The sequence below is a fragment of the Rhinolophus sinicus genome, chromosome 2 (genome assembly GCF_057876585.1).
Source record: "Rhinolophus sinicus isolate RSI-liver-muscle chromosome 2, RSI-T2T, whole genome shotgun sequence".
Lineage (NCBI taxonomy): Eukaryota > Metazoa > Chordata > Mammalia > Chiroptera > Rhinolophidae > Rhinolophus > Rhinolophus sinicus.
Window position 1 is genome coordinate 76,243,548 of NC_142502.1, and position 15,196 is coordinate 76,258,743.

A 15,196-nucleotide genomic window follows, 5' to 3' on the forward strand; every position below is an offset into this window, starting at 1 on the left:
GTAGTTTATAAAATATATCAAGGGCATAGTGGTTCTCAAAATGTAGAAGACAGAAGGTTTCATAAACCTCTTTTGACAGTATATCAGATACTTTGGAGGCAAGACAGTGTATAAAAGCCAAATACACTAATAGTACTTGAGTGATGTTGTATATTTTATACATATTTTTAGGTTTAAAATAGTAACAGTAATACTCTCTTATTGCCACAAGATTTGTTTAAACAGAAGAACCCTGCAGAGTAAAACATACCAAATTTCAGTGACTCTTTGGCTTTAAGTTACCTTCAGACTTTCTATATTTAAGTTTTTTTTCCCCTGAGGTTCGGGTCTTGTTCAAAGTTTAACTTTTAACAGATTCTCAATGGGTTCAATAATAAATACCTCATGGAGTTGTCTTGGAAATTGGTAAGGAGCTTGCATAGGGATCGATGTAATTATCCTATTTCAAAAAATGTTCAAGTTTCAAAAATATTTTTAAATTTCTGTTAGATGTATAAACAATCACTAAAGAAATACAGCTTTTAGGAGCTGAAGCTTTGATCATGTACGTATTCATTTGGGTACTTGAGTCATCCATGAAAAAATTTCTAATCATTGCATAGAATTCTCCGCAGTGTTTTTCCATTCCCATGTGGTACTATTAATATTTACACTTTCTTTCCATTTTTCTGTATACATATGGGTGTTTCTTCCAGTACATATTTTAGATAAAGACTGCATGTATTAAAACTATTGGTTTCAACTTGTTCTGTTTCCCCCTACTCAAAAGTGCTTCATGTATATCCATCTATGCCAGTTTATATAGATTTCACTGTTTTTAATGTCTGTATGGTATACATGTTATGAATTTCACTGTTTCTTTCCAGGCATTTAGATTGTCTTCAGTTTTTTCTTCCGTTGTGGTTATTTTATTTTTAAAAAATATTTTAAACAATGTTACCCTGAATAGTTTTGGGTGTAGGGATTTTGGGTAAAAAAATCAATAAACATTACTTGGTGTAGGTTGGAATCTATGGGGATAAGGATCAGTAAGTACACAAGCTCTTATATGTTTGACATTCTGCAAAGAGGTGAGCTTTTCAGCAGAGGTACCTCTACCTCCTTTTGTTCTCTCTTCTTACAGCGCAAGCAGAAGAGTGGCCTTGCAGGTAGATAAACACTGTGGACCTGGGTGCCAAGTAGTGTGAGCTCAGATACAAGCTGTTCATGGGCACAGGACCCCCCCAGTTGCTGAACACCTGGAAATTTTGGGTCCCGGGGTCCCATGAGTATGTGACTGTGATGGGTGCAGCTCCTCCTTCTGTTTGGGCTGCTTGTTGCTAGGGTAGATTCCATCCCAGAAGGTCTAGGTCATAGACTCTCTTTCTTACTGTCACTGTGTAGTAGATGGCTTTTCCTCCACATTTGCCACTACTGGATATTATTCATAGTTAAATTTTTGTCACTTAAGTAAATGAAAGTTTACTATAGTAATAGATTTTTATGTTTTCTTAATAAAGTTTAGTAATTGAGTAAATTCCTCATTGTTGGTCTTATTCAGAAAATTTCCTAGCCCTTGCTTGTGTTTTTCAGATGATTTTCAGAATCAGCATGTCAAAATATCCCCTAGTATATTGGATTTTTTGGGGCAATGTTATAGTTTTTATAGACTAATTAGGAGGGATTTGGTATTTACAATCTTTTTACATGGGAACATGTGACTTTCTATTTATTTTGATCTTTTTTGTAGTCCATAATTGCTAGTTTTCTTTATATTGTTAACATAAATTTTTATTTAGCTTATTAAGTTTTTTATAGTCTTAATTGCTACTGGAAAAATCCTATCTTTTATTATGCGTTGTGTGTCATGGTTTTGTATTGGTAGTGCTAAATGTGTATTTTCTACATTTTTTGTTCTTTCAGGTGTTTATCAGTAAAAAAAAAATTTAATTATTTTAGAATTAAATATTGATACCCTTCCTTAAGAGTGCTTGTAGTGGGTTGTTGATACTGACTTGAGCTCTTAAAATATATAGAAAAAAATTGACCTAGATACCGATTTGAGTCTTGCTACTTAATAGCAGTGACCAAGTCACTTAGACTCTCCAGGTTTAATTTTTTATATACATAAAATTGAAGATATTCAGAAGACTTGCCATTATACCTCAATTCTGATTCATTAATGTACGGATTTTTTTTTTATTTGAAAAGATTAATTTGAATGAATTTTCTAAGTTAAATAGCTCAATTTAAACTAATTTGAAGAACACTGTGTGAAATGAATTAAAAGGAACTTACATGATTGTTCTTTTAGGTATTTTTTAAAAAATATGTATTGTGCTCAAATATCTTCTTTCTAGAATACAAATCATTATTTGTTACTCTGCATAAAAAGTCATAGCTGTTTTCCAGTGCCCTTAGGAGAAAGTCCAAAATACTTAGCATGTCCCCCAAACCTATGTCCTTCCCCTCCCTCACTCCCCTGCTTTCTCTTACCTTCCCCAAAAGTTCTAGTGATCTGTTCAGTGTTTTGCAATTTTTCAAACTCTCCATGTATGTTCCTTTCTTCCCTCCTTCCTACTATTTTTTTTCGCTTTTTTCCTGAGAACAACCTGTCTTCCTTTAGGTTTCATGTTTACAGTTGTTTTGGGAAGCAATCCCTGATCTCAAATCTGAGTTAGGTGCCTCCTGTTTATACGCGTTTCCCCACAATTATGTTATCATCTTATCTCAGCATTTGCCTGTTGAATTTTGTGTGTTTACTTGTCTGTCACTTCCTGAAGGCATAGACCTGGTTGAGTTGATGAATTTATAAGTGATATTCAGTCATATTAACACTTAATTATAATCGTTAAACAAATTAATGTTTTACTAATTTTCTATTGTTTGCTTTTTGTTCTAGGACTGGGCTAATGCTAATGTCAGCAGACAGATTGAGGACACTGTATTATATGGTTACTATAGTAAGTATCTTTCAGTTTCATTTCCTATCTGGGCTGCTAATCAAAATGTGGAATAAAGCTACATCAAAATTTTTAATTTTGATATCTCATTTGAGATTACTGTTCAACATCAGAAATAAGTAACATAGCATTCATTCTCATAATCCTGAAATTTCTTTTACCTACTTTGCTTCATTTAGGTTCACTTGTAGCACTTCTTTGTAGAGTCAATCAAGTTACTTTAAATCTCAGGTCTCTTCCTTTGTTATCCTTACCAATTTCCCATTTGTACTCTTGATTCAAAAAAAAAATCTCAGATTCCTAGAAATTTTTTCTGAGTTTTGACATGTAGAATGTTCCCTCTGGGGAGTATGTAACATCAAGTTTACTGTACTTTATAGTTAGTTTAATTCAGGGGATTATGGTTGATTGGTCCTTCACTCCTTCCCTTCCTTTTCCTTCCCTAATGTTGGATTATAAAAGCTTTATAATAACCACCGAAATGTTTCCAAAATTTTTTCTTTGAATAAACATAAGACTTGAGTTTTTATTAAAATGTGTTAGGAAATGGCTGTCATTCCCACCCCCCACCCCCCAACCCCACCCCCGCATTAAATCAAGATGTTGAATAAGATTTTAGGACACTAAATTGAAAAGTGAAAAAGCGCCTGCAGAAATTTCTATTGATGGGATAATTCTTAAAGGGTTTTATTGGATTTTTTTGGCTCTAAACCTTTGCCTTTTCTCTTGATCTAAAATCTGTGGGACCCATGAAATTCTATCCCTTTGGTGTAGGTTTTAGAAATGTTTTTATGGTATTTTAATACAGGATGTTTGTTTCTGATGAATAAATTAAATATATATTATAAAATTTAAATTTGACCAGTTAGGTTAAAACTTTTGAAATAGTGCTGTATTAAGTAGAATGTTGTGCTTTCAATATAAATTTATTGGAAGGATATAAATCATGTCTTCAAAAACAATTTTGGGGTAAGGGGCTTGTCTCCTATGTGACATTAAAGTGTATTTATGCTGTAGGACATGTGACAAGATAAGTCAAATTTTACGTTAGTGCAGTCCAGGTCCATAGAGCATATCTTATTATTGAACCTAGAGGCTAGTGGATTAATCTATTATAACCAAGGTTACAAAGACTTCTAAGCTGGAATGTTAATTCATGCAGCCTTTTCAATTGGTTTCCTGAAGAGAATTAACCCTACAGGAAATGATTTTAGTGAGTCTCTTTCTCAATTGTTCCAGGATAGTGTGTCCCCAGTATTGTTTTAAATGCATGGGAGCTGAGTTAATCATTATAAACAGTAGATGACTTAGGGATTTCGGGTTTGATTCCCTGTAGAACTTTGGTTGTAGTAGGAGATATAACACCTTGTGATGGGATAGTTCAGACATTGAGCTAGGGAAGAAATTTGCATAAGCCAAATTATGAATAGATTTCTTGATGACCATGGAACCAAAGCAAGAAGATTTAATTTGATAATATTGATGGTTGTTATAAAATTGGTCGTATTTATTTTCGCCATTGCTAATAGGCTTTTGACTTTGACTCAGATGGTGGCCTACAGCTAGGAGCCTGCAAGGATTGTTTAGCTTCTAAGACAGCCACTATTGTGAAGCTCAGCTGTTTCTCCAGCAATGCTAGTTACTATCTGACTACTTATTAGACGTTTTCTCCTGGATCCTGAGGACTACACAAAATTCAAACAATGTAAAATCCGGTTTTAATCCATCCCCTCTGTGAGATGCTATGGTTCATCTAATCTCTCCTAATACACCAACACATTGGCATTGTCTAACCTTGCCAGGCACTGTGCAAGACTCTCAGATTGAACATTTTGTTTAATTTTCATTAGTGTCAGTTTTTGGATGTATTTTCTTACATTTTGCAGATGAGGATATTGATACTTAAGAGATGTTAAAGATCACCTCATTAACAAGTGACATAGTCCAACTTGGATGTTATTTCCTAAGCTGGAGCTGCTTGCCGTTTAATGAGCTGCCTTTTGATAAATAATTCTGAGGATGTTATCTATGGGGATGCTTAGCAGCGCTGAACCCCAAGGCCGCTTCAGAAATCATCTGGGAACCTTTAATACTAATACTAGATTACATCCTGAGAGCTTCTGATTTCCTTTGGCATCCTGTTAATATCACCACTGTTCTCATCAGGAAAATGTTGTATATTGGAAAGATGTAAGGCTCTAAATTTGGTGGATTCAAGTTTTCCAAAAATTCTAATTTTTTCTTGAAAGTTCAAGTTTTATCAGTGGCAAAAAATACTCACTTTCTTTGAAGGCTCACTTTATTCATTTTTGAGAAAGTCTGCCTAACACTCAAGTCCGGGAACCATTGCTAGTCTCTCAGTTGTTTTTTCAAGTAAAAATGGAGTTCTTTGGGGGCAAAAGTGACTAGTATAGCTCACAACTGAAATAGCAGAAATGCTTCTCAGAAATATGCTTTATATGTACTTTCCTTCACACAAAATATTAAAACCCTGAATCAAACTGCCCCCGTTGGTGAGTGCATGGTGGTGAAGAATACAATAACTGCTAGTGGAAGGGCAAACAATGTCTTAATATTAGTATGAAAATAATTTTCATGTCGTGGATATGCTGAAAGGGTCTCTGTTAATCCTAAGTTCTGGAAGCTACATTTTTGAGAACCTTATGTTTCAATAATGAAATTTTGGGTGCTGTTTTCTGGAAAGTTCTCAGAAATTAGGCAGATGGCTGCTTGTACCCACTGGATACGTGCCAGCTGTTGATTGCTTAACAGTCCTCAGTTATCTGAAGCTGCCTGCAAAGGAGATAGTTTCCTGGAACTTGCTGAATGAAGGAAGAGAGGGTAAAGTTGTTTATTTCTGTCCCTTTTTCCTATACTCATGGGGACACTGTTCTCAGAAGGAGACTCCCTCATTTGAGGATATTGTTCCCACTCCCGAAACATTAAGGACTCATTCCTTTTTTCCTTTTGAATATTTGTATTTATTTCTTCATCTGTGTCTTCAAACTTCTCTGATATTTTCTTGTAAAAAACTGCTTTTGTCTGACTTACATTTTCAGTTCTGTTTTAATCTCATGTTTGAGCCTCTTATGCTAGCTCTTGTCTTTTATATATGTTTAACCTTTTATCTGAATTCTATTTTCGTTTCAAAATTATTTTTGCCTTAATTCTTCCCTTTTATTTATTGTAATTTATTATAAGTGTTTACTTCAGTCTAATGTTTTTTCTAACCATTCTCAACATTTTTAGTTTTAGTTCTTTGGTCATCTACTTTTCTTTAATTTATTTTAAGTGAATTTTTCTTTTACCTAATATTTTTTCCTAACTTCTTATTTTGACTTTTCTTGAATGCAGGGGTTGTAGAAATGGGGACAGCCCAAACCATAAGCAGAAATTATTTAAGGCTGTTGCATTCAGCCCTCTGCAGTTGTCCTGTCACCTTCTCCGGGACACTCTTTCTCCTCTTGACATCAGTTTTCAGGCTGCTATTTTTTTGTGTAGATATAAATTGAATCATATAGTATGTATGGTTTTCTGTTTGGCTTCTTTAGTATTGTTGCAGGTAACAGTACAATGTTGATTCTCATTGCTGTATAATATTCCATTGTGCTAACATAGCATAGTTTGTTTATCCATTCTAATATTGATGATCAGTTGGGTTGTTCAGTTTTTCGCAATTTCAAATACTGCTGCTATGAGGATCTTGTACATGTACAGTAAAAAAAAAAAAGAAAAAGCTTTACTGCATTGTTTTCCATTGTATGGATGCTCTTATTCAAACAATCTCAGATTATTATGTGTTTAATAATTTTTACTTTTTTCTATGAAGGAATTCTAGAGTGAAAATAGAAGTGTGTCAAAGTATGTGCAAATTTATTTTTATGCTGGCCTTTTAGAGCACCTAAAAGAGTCTTTAGGAAGTTTCTCCTCACTCCCTATTGGCTAATTGCTGAAAAAGTATACCTGAAGTCTTTACTTTGTATTTTGAACTTAAAGTTTACAACCTTCTAGTGTCTAATTTGAGAAGAGTACCATTGGACCTTGAAGTCACTTATCTTTTCTATGATTTCTCCACCTGTGAAATGGCAATAGAGTAGTCGTACCTACTTCACCGTATTAAGAGTGCGAGACGTGGTTAGTGCTAAATAGGTGTTATCAGCTATTTTAATTTCAAATCAGCTAAGAGAGCATGTGAAATAAACCTCAGTGCAATGATATGGGAAAATTAATATTGAAAGAATTGACCTCACATCTCATTAGATTTACAGCTTTTGACGCCATTGTCTTGAAAACGTCTCTAATATATTTCATTGCTTTCCCAGACAAGATAGAAAGATAGGGGCTAATTTTGGGGTTGTTTTTTGATTTGGGTCTGAAAAGTTGTTTTTGATGAGATAACAGTTATATCCTATCTCCTGCTTTCCCTTTTTAAAAGAATGTGCTTAATCACAGGGGAGTTTTCCAAGTGGTTTCTGTTTAGGTTTGCTCCAGAGAGTCTCTAGATAATGACTCCTTGAGATTTAGAGGCCTAAGAATTTGTTTCCAAGAGGAAATATTAAAACAAGTGCTTTCTTGGACTTATAGCTAGTGTGACTTATACATTCTGTCTCCAAACAAATGACTAATTTGTCAAATAAATGTAAATTAATTTGTCAAATTAATATCCTTAGCACTCCAGGAGAGAAAGAGAGACACAGGTTCTTTATTTTCCTTTTTACGTTACTCGTTGTGTTTTTTGAGTACCTTTGCTGGTTCTTTCTCTTCTGCCTGGACTCTTTAATGTGTACGTGCCCCAGGCTTCAACCTTTACACCTATTCTCTGTCTCAGTTAGTCCCTTGGTGATCTTATACTGTTGCTTGATTCTAAATACCATCTTTATGCCAAACTCGTGGATTCAAATCTTTGTGCAGAGCTCTCTTGAGCATGATATTCCTGTGGCCAATTGTCGATGACAATTTCTACCAAGAAGTTAAATACATCTGCAATTTAACATTTCAACAACTGACCCACATTCTGTTATACTGCATACATTTCTTTGTTTCAGTAAATAGCAACTAGAAGGATAGAGTTGCTGAGGCCAAAAACCTTAGAGTGATCCTTGAGTCTATTTTTTCACATTTTGTATCAAATATGGCAGAACATTTCCTTGTTTGATTTTTCACAATTTATCCAGACTCTGACCACTTCTCACTGCTGTCCTGTTCAGTTTCTCTCAGTTCTGGTGGCTGGAAAGTCTAAGAGCAAGGTGCTGATAGATCTGGTGCCTGGTGAGGACCTGTTTCCTGTTTGGAGATGGCTGCCTTCTTGTTCTGTTTTTACATGGCAGAGATCAAAGAGAGAGAAAACAAGCTCTCTCATGTCTCTTCTTATAAATATTACTTCCGTGTTGTTAAAATTGAATGATCTGAGGGTGTGATTTTATACATGGCCAAGTAAGAAGGTTGCTAGATCCTCTTCCCCAAAAGCATAAGAAAATTCACAAAGAACAACTTAGTGTTTTAGAAATCAACCAAAGGTATACAACAGCCTGAGAAGTATTTATATGTGAAAACTGGTAAGGACAGTGATAGTTTGTAGTATTTTAGACTAGGTCTATTACCTCCCTCCTTACCCCTACCTCTCCAGCTTGGTTATGTTTTGACCTAAATAAAAATTAAAATGCCAATGTCTCAAAATTTCTGAGATGCTGCTAAAGTAGTGCTTAGAGGATAATTTTTGGCTTTAAATTCCCCCATTAGAAAAGTTTCAAGTGCCTAAACTTCTATATCAGGGAAATAGAAAAAGCAAAGCAAAATGAATTCTAAGGAAGCAGAAGAAAGACAGTAATGGTTAGAGCAGAAATCAATGAAATAGAAAACAGGAAAACAATAGAGAAAAAAAACATTTTAAAGAAAAGTAGGTTCTCTGAAAAATAATAAAGTTGGTTAATTCTTTAGCTTGATGGAAAGGGAAAGGAATAAGGGAGAGAGAGAGGGCAGGGACAAAGATAAGGGAGAAGAGGGGAGAGGAAGGAGGGCAGAAAGGAGAGGGAGGAGAGAGATGGAGAAGGAGGAGAAAGGGAGAGAGAGAAAAGAGAAGGAAGAGAGGGAGGAAAGAGGCAGGGCAAGGGGCGAGAGGGGAGAATGGGAACAGGGACTGAGAGAGGGAAGATACAAGTTATCAAAATAAGGAATGAAAGGGGGACATTACTGCGAACTTTACAAAAATTAAAATAATTATAAAGGAATATTATGAAGAATTTTATACCAGCTAATCAGACAGTTAGATGAAGTGGGCAAATTCCTAGAAAGATATAAATTACCAACAGTTACTCATGAAAAAATAGCCCTATAGCGAGTAAAAAAATTGAATTAGTTATTTAACATATTCTCACAAAGAAAACCCCATATCCAGATTTTTTTCACTGATGAATTTTATCATGTATTTAAAAAAATTATACCAATCCTTTACAAACCCTTTACATATACAAATCCTTTACAAATAGAGGGGGAGACACTTTCCAATCCCTTCTGGAGGCCATTATTACTTAGATCCCAAAGTCAAACAAAGATATTACAAGAAAAGGAGACTATGGGCTAATATTCCTCATGAATATAGGTACAAAATCTGTAACAAAATCTTAGGAAACTAAATTCAGCATTACGTATTATGTGCCATGCCACTACAAAGTGAGATTCGTCCTAAGCATGCAAGGTTGGTTTAATATCCAAATATCAATTCATGTAACATACCATATTCATAAAATAAAGGACAAAAACCACATGATCATTTCAAAAGACATGAGAAAACCATCTATTTTTACAAAATCCAGTATCCATTGCTAATAGAAACTCGGCTAACTAGTTACAGAAGGAAAATTCCTCAGTCTGAGAAAGATCATCTCTGAGTAACCTACCACTAATAGTGGTGACAGACTGCACACTTTTTCTCTAAGATTAAGAACAAGGCAAGAATGTCTTGTTCAAAATTGCTGTTGAACATTGTAAGGGGGATTCTAACTAGTGTAAAAATCAAAAGGAAGAATGGGAGGGAGGGAGGAAGGAAGGCATCAGGCAGGCATTCAAACTGGAGAGGAAGAATTAATACTTATTTTCTCAGCTGACATGTGATCCTATTTGTAGAAAATCTCAAGGAATTATATAAAGACAAATAGAACCAATAAGCAAGTTTAGCCGGGTCACAGGATACAAGATTAATATGAAAACTAGAAACTGACAGTGCAAATGAAATGAATAAAATGATTCCACTCACAAAGCATCAAAAGGAAAAGAAAAAAAACCCTGAGAATACAGTTAATGAAAGAAATGTAAGACACTGAAAACTACAAGTAATTGTTGTTAGAAATTAAAGAATATCAAAATAAATAAATAAAGCGATATTTCATGTTAATAGATTAGATGACATAATATTGTAAAAGTGGCAATTATGGCTGTGTTCCTTCAAATTGACCCACAGCCTTTTTATTTATTTTTTTTAAAGAAATTGACAAGCAGACCCTAAAATTTATGTAGAAATGCAAAGGATCTAGAGTAGCCAAAAACAATTTTGTAAAAGAATAACAGAATTACATCCTGAATTTTAAAATGTACTATAAAACACAACAAACAAGGCATTGTAATATTGCAGATGGATATAAGTATATAGAGCCATAGAATTCAGAGACTAAAAGCAGACCCTTACATTAAATGGTCAGTTGATTTTCAACAGCTGTAGCCCTTCAATTCATTTAAAAAAAAATACACAAAAATTAACTTAAAATCAATTATAGACCTAAACTAAAACTTTGAGAAGTCAAAAGACATAACTTCATGCTGTTCACATGGACACAGTTCTTGAATGCGATACCAACAGCTTTGTGCATGAGAAACCTGGTGAATTCTATTTTATAAAAATGAAAAACCTTGCCTTTAAAAACCACAATTTAAATAATGAAGATAAACCACAGACAATTTAATTACACAAACAACTTAAAAAAATGGGCAAAATATTTGAATAGACATTTCACCGATAAAAATACATAAATTGCTTATAAGCACATGAAAAGGGGTTCAACATTGTTAATCATTAGGGAAATGCAAATGAAATCCCCAATGAGATACTACTGCACATCCAGGAGACTGGTTGTGTTTTAGCTCATGCTGCTACAACACTATACCATACACTAGGTGACTTAAGCAACAAACACTTGTTTCTCACAGTTCTGGAGACTGGGAGGTACAACCGTGTTTCCCCGAAAATAAGACCTAGCCAGACAAAGAGCTCTAATGCATCTTTTGGAGCAAAAATTAATATAAGACCCGGTCTTATTTTACTGTAATAGAAGACCGGGTATAATATATAATATAATGTAATATAAATGCTATAATATAAATGATATATAAATAATAATAATTATATATGTAATATATAATATAATAAATACCAGGTCTTATATTAATTTTTACTCCAAAAGACGCATTAGAGCTATTGTCTGGCTAAGTCTTATTTAAAGGGAAACATGGTAGGATCTTCTGAATTTTGATTTAGCCGTATACATGACCCTTAGAATGATGTTGTTTGTTGAATTAAATACATATTATCAGGGGAGATAATCGTGAGATTTGTTTGTTTTCAAAATTCAACTGATATGTCACATGGGTAGATTATTCTTTAATTTTGCATTCCTCGGAAGATCCTAGATTGGTCTTGGTGCCTTTTTTGGTTTGGTTTTAAATCTGATGGAGTTTATTTGCTGTCTTGTTTAGGATTCTTTTAAAAATTGATTCATAGGTGAGACTGGTCTGTAATTTTCCTTCATCTTTTTCTTGTCAGGTTGGAGTATCAAAGCTCTGCTAGCTTCATACAGTGAATTGAGAATTACTTTCTCTTAGAGAATGCTGTGGACCAGAGGGCACTATATGGTTCTCTTTCTCCCATACTCTGTACGTGTTACTGATAACTTAGTGAGTATGGCAGTTTGTACTATTATTCCTAGTGAACTACTCACAAACCTTTTGCTTCTTACCTTGCAACTGAGCTCTGCTGGTTTAGAATTCTTTAATAGCCATATGGGAGTACTTCCAGCAAGGGTGAAACAGTAGTTTCACTGAATTAGGAGGTGAGATTTCTACTTGACCATTTTTGTCTCCTTACCTCATTGAATGAGCAGGGCAATACTAGTTATCAGATCAGTTGGAGTGATTCATGCTGATTATTAAGAGAAGTAGGGTTGCTGCTGCACAGTGAAGACAAGTATATCTTGAAACCAGAGGATTCTGTGGCACTTCTGTGGAACATGCTACCATGTTCAATGGCAAAAGTTAGCTGAGATCTATTACACTTACCCTCACAGGCAGGCTCACCAAGGGCTCAGGATAGCTCAGGAGTGAATATGTGGGCTACTCCATTTCTTGTACCACATTCTGTTTCAGGAATTACAACTGGCTGCTATTAACAGGTTGGAAATACATTGCTTAACTAGTGCAGTGGTTTTTCAGTGTCACTTCAAATAAGTTTGGAGATGGGCTCTCTGGGATTGCTGTGGCAGCGTCATGGCATCATGAGGGTCCTATGCTTGTTTCTTCTCTGCCTGCTACCCTTAGTACATGACTTCCATCTGAAGGTTACCACAGAATCCAAAATGGTGGCTGGGGTTTAAGGTGTCCCACATTCATTTCAGGCAGGAAGCAGGTGGAAAAGGGAAAGACAAAAAGGGGAATGCCAGCTGAAAGGAAAATGGGTACTGGATATGTTTCTAGCAGTCTTACCCCAGATTTCTTAAGCTGAGCAAATGGGATAATTGTAGAAGGCTTTTATTAGAGTTTCCAAAATATCTTTATACGTTGACCATCTAAAACAAAAAGCTGTGTAATGATTAATTGTACTATCACAATATGGACTAAATTACTCTTCGTCTTAGTGTTTCCATTGGTAGCTGGGAGGAATAAAGAATGTCTAAAAATTCGAAAGCCTAATTTATCCAAATTAATTTTCATGGGAGTTATAGTTTAATGACAAACAGTTTTTAAAAGATAGGTTGGTTGCTTTGTGTAATTTAAAAAAAAAAAAATCACAAGAGTTGTCATGCAATCTTTGCCACAGATTTTGTCCATGGCCTTTTTGTCCATGGCTCTCTGTTAACTTGTTTATGCTAGTTCTTTGTAAGTTATTTTAAAAGAGAACTTGTTTTATGAGTTTAATTTTTGCCAATTTCTGTGGACTTGAGGTTTTAAAATATTTTCTTTATATGTTTTCTTTGATGTTAGTGGGACTGTTAAACCAATAGTCTGTTTATCTTTTACTTGCTACTAGCAATCTTTCAACAAAACATTTACAAGTAAAAGCTTACTTTATAAAGAAGTCAAGATATGAGAGTGTCGTCACTGTTGGAGTTAAGAGTAATTTTCCTTTGAAAATAGCTATTAGTTTAAAGTAGAACATGAAAAGAAGCAATTTCTCTGTTTCATGATAGTGGTAGCAGCGATTTTAGTTTTCATTTACAGATCTATAAGCCCAACTTGACATTAGAATTGATCTGAAACACATAAAAATGTTAACTTAATTCTGTCTTTACAGTTTAACATTTATGAGTTAAAGGAAGAAATCTATATGAAGGACACTGAGAAAGAACAGTGTAGTAAGTAACACTGAACCAGGAGCTTAGAACGTGGTGTCAAGAAACAAAGATTGAGAGCAGTTGTTCTACACCTATTTTGGGTCACAGACTGCTGAGGGGATAATATAGTCAGTCTCTCCATAATAGTGTGTCTTCTCCACCTCTTTCCTCTAGGTGTTGATTTCTAAAAACTGTCTTTTTTCGGATATGGCAAACAGCAACATATGAGAGTCGAGAGTTTTGCTTATCGTACATCCTCATGTCTCTGTATCGTCAGCAGCGGCCCCAGCCACTCTTTTGACTTGTGTCATAATAGTTTTGCTAGTTTTAGAACTTCCTTAAATACAATCATAAAAAATGTATTCTGGTGTCTAAGCTTGTTTTATTTTGCATAAGGTCTGTAAGACTCATTCTTATCTCATGTATCTGTAAATTCTCTTTTTATTGCTGTATAATAGGCTTTTGTATGAATGTAACACTCAGTTTGCTTATCCATTCATCTGTTGATGGACATTTGGATCATTTCCAGTGTTTGTCACTGTGAATAATATTGCTGTGCACATTCTTGTGAAAGTGTTAATGCAGCTTACCCAATGTTCAACTCTCACATATCTTCAGGAGGGCCTGCTTGTATGGCTGATCCTTGACCAACTCCTGGGAACCCAGCCATTGGGATGTTCCTTGTGTTAGTAATTGATAAGGTGGTTTTATACAAGTGAATACGAACCATGTGTAGAAGCTTGCTTAGATTGTGCAAAACATGATCTATGGTGAATACTTGCTTTGTTTGTTGGCAAGGTCTGTAGTTTTGGTAATCCTAGCTTGTCACTTGGGCATATGTGCCTGTATTGCAGTCCCCAGTAAAAGCCCTGGACCCTGCATCTCAGGCAGGCTTCTCTGGGCAGAAACACTTTGCATCTGTTGTTGTAATTCAGTGCTAGAGGAATAGAATTGTTGGGTCCTATGGTAGGTGTATGTTGAACTTGGTAAGAAACTACTAAACAGTTTTCTACAGTGTCGTGCCGTTTTATAGTCACTCCAGCAAAGTGTGGGAATGTCAGTTGTTCTACATTCTTGTCAACATTTGGTATTATCAGTTTAATTTTAGCCATTCTAAAGGGTCTGCAGTATCTCATTGTGGGTTTAGTTTGCATCTTCCTGATGACTAATGACACTGAGCAGCTTTTAAAATGTGCTTATTGGCCGTTTTGTTTATATTATGGTGAAATATCTGTTGGTCTTTTGTCCATTAAAAGAAAGGTTATTTGTATTTTATTGAGTTATAGGAATTATTTTATCTTATTTTGCTAATTGAATATGATGGTAACTTACATAATTATAAGATCATCTATCACTCTAGTCCAGGAATACTAGGAATGTTTATGAAAAATTAGGCTCTTTGGCTATACAGAAGGTGCCAAAAAATATACATACACATTTTAAGAAAGGAAAAAACTGTATTAAAAGTGTAATACTCAATATATACTGATATGAAAAGACGAATACAAGTCATGTGTATACATATTTTTGGCACCCCTGGTGTAAAGGCCAAGGCAACCAGGTAGTAGACACAAGCGACGTACTGAGGCTGAACCCAAACCTTACTGCATCTGTTCATTTAGCAGTTTTTGGCATGTGGCTATCAGCCCACTGAACTTC

At 34.8% G+C, this 15,196-nt stretch overlaps 1 protein-coding gene across 1 annotated transcript in view; it reads left to right on the forward strand.

Moving 5' to 3' along the window:
• Positions 1-15,196, forward strand: part of LMBRD1 (LMBR1 domain containing 1) — a 91,494-nt gene that overhangs the window by 9,786 nt on the left and 66,512 nt on the right. The window contains exon 3 of the mRNA XM_019749339.3: positions 2,882-2,942. Within this exon, the coding sequence (XP_019604898.1) occupies positions 2,882-2,942 (61 nt within the window). The remainder of the gene's footprint in view (positions 1-2,881; positions 2,943-15,196) is intronic.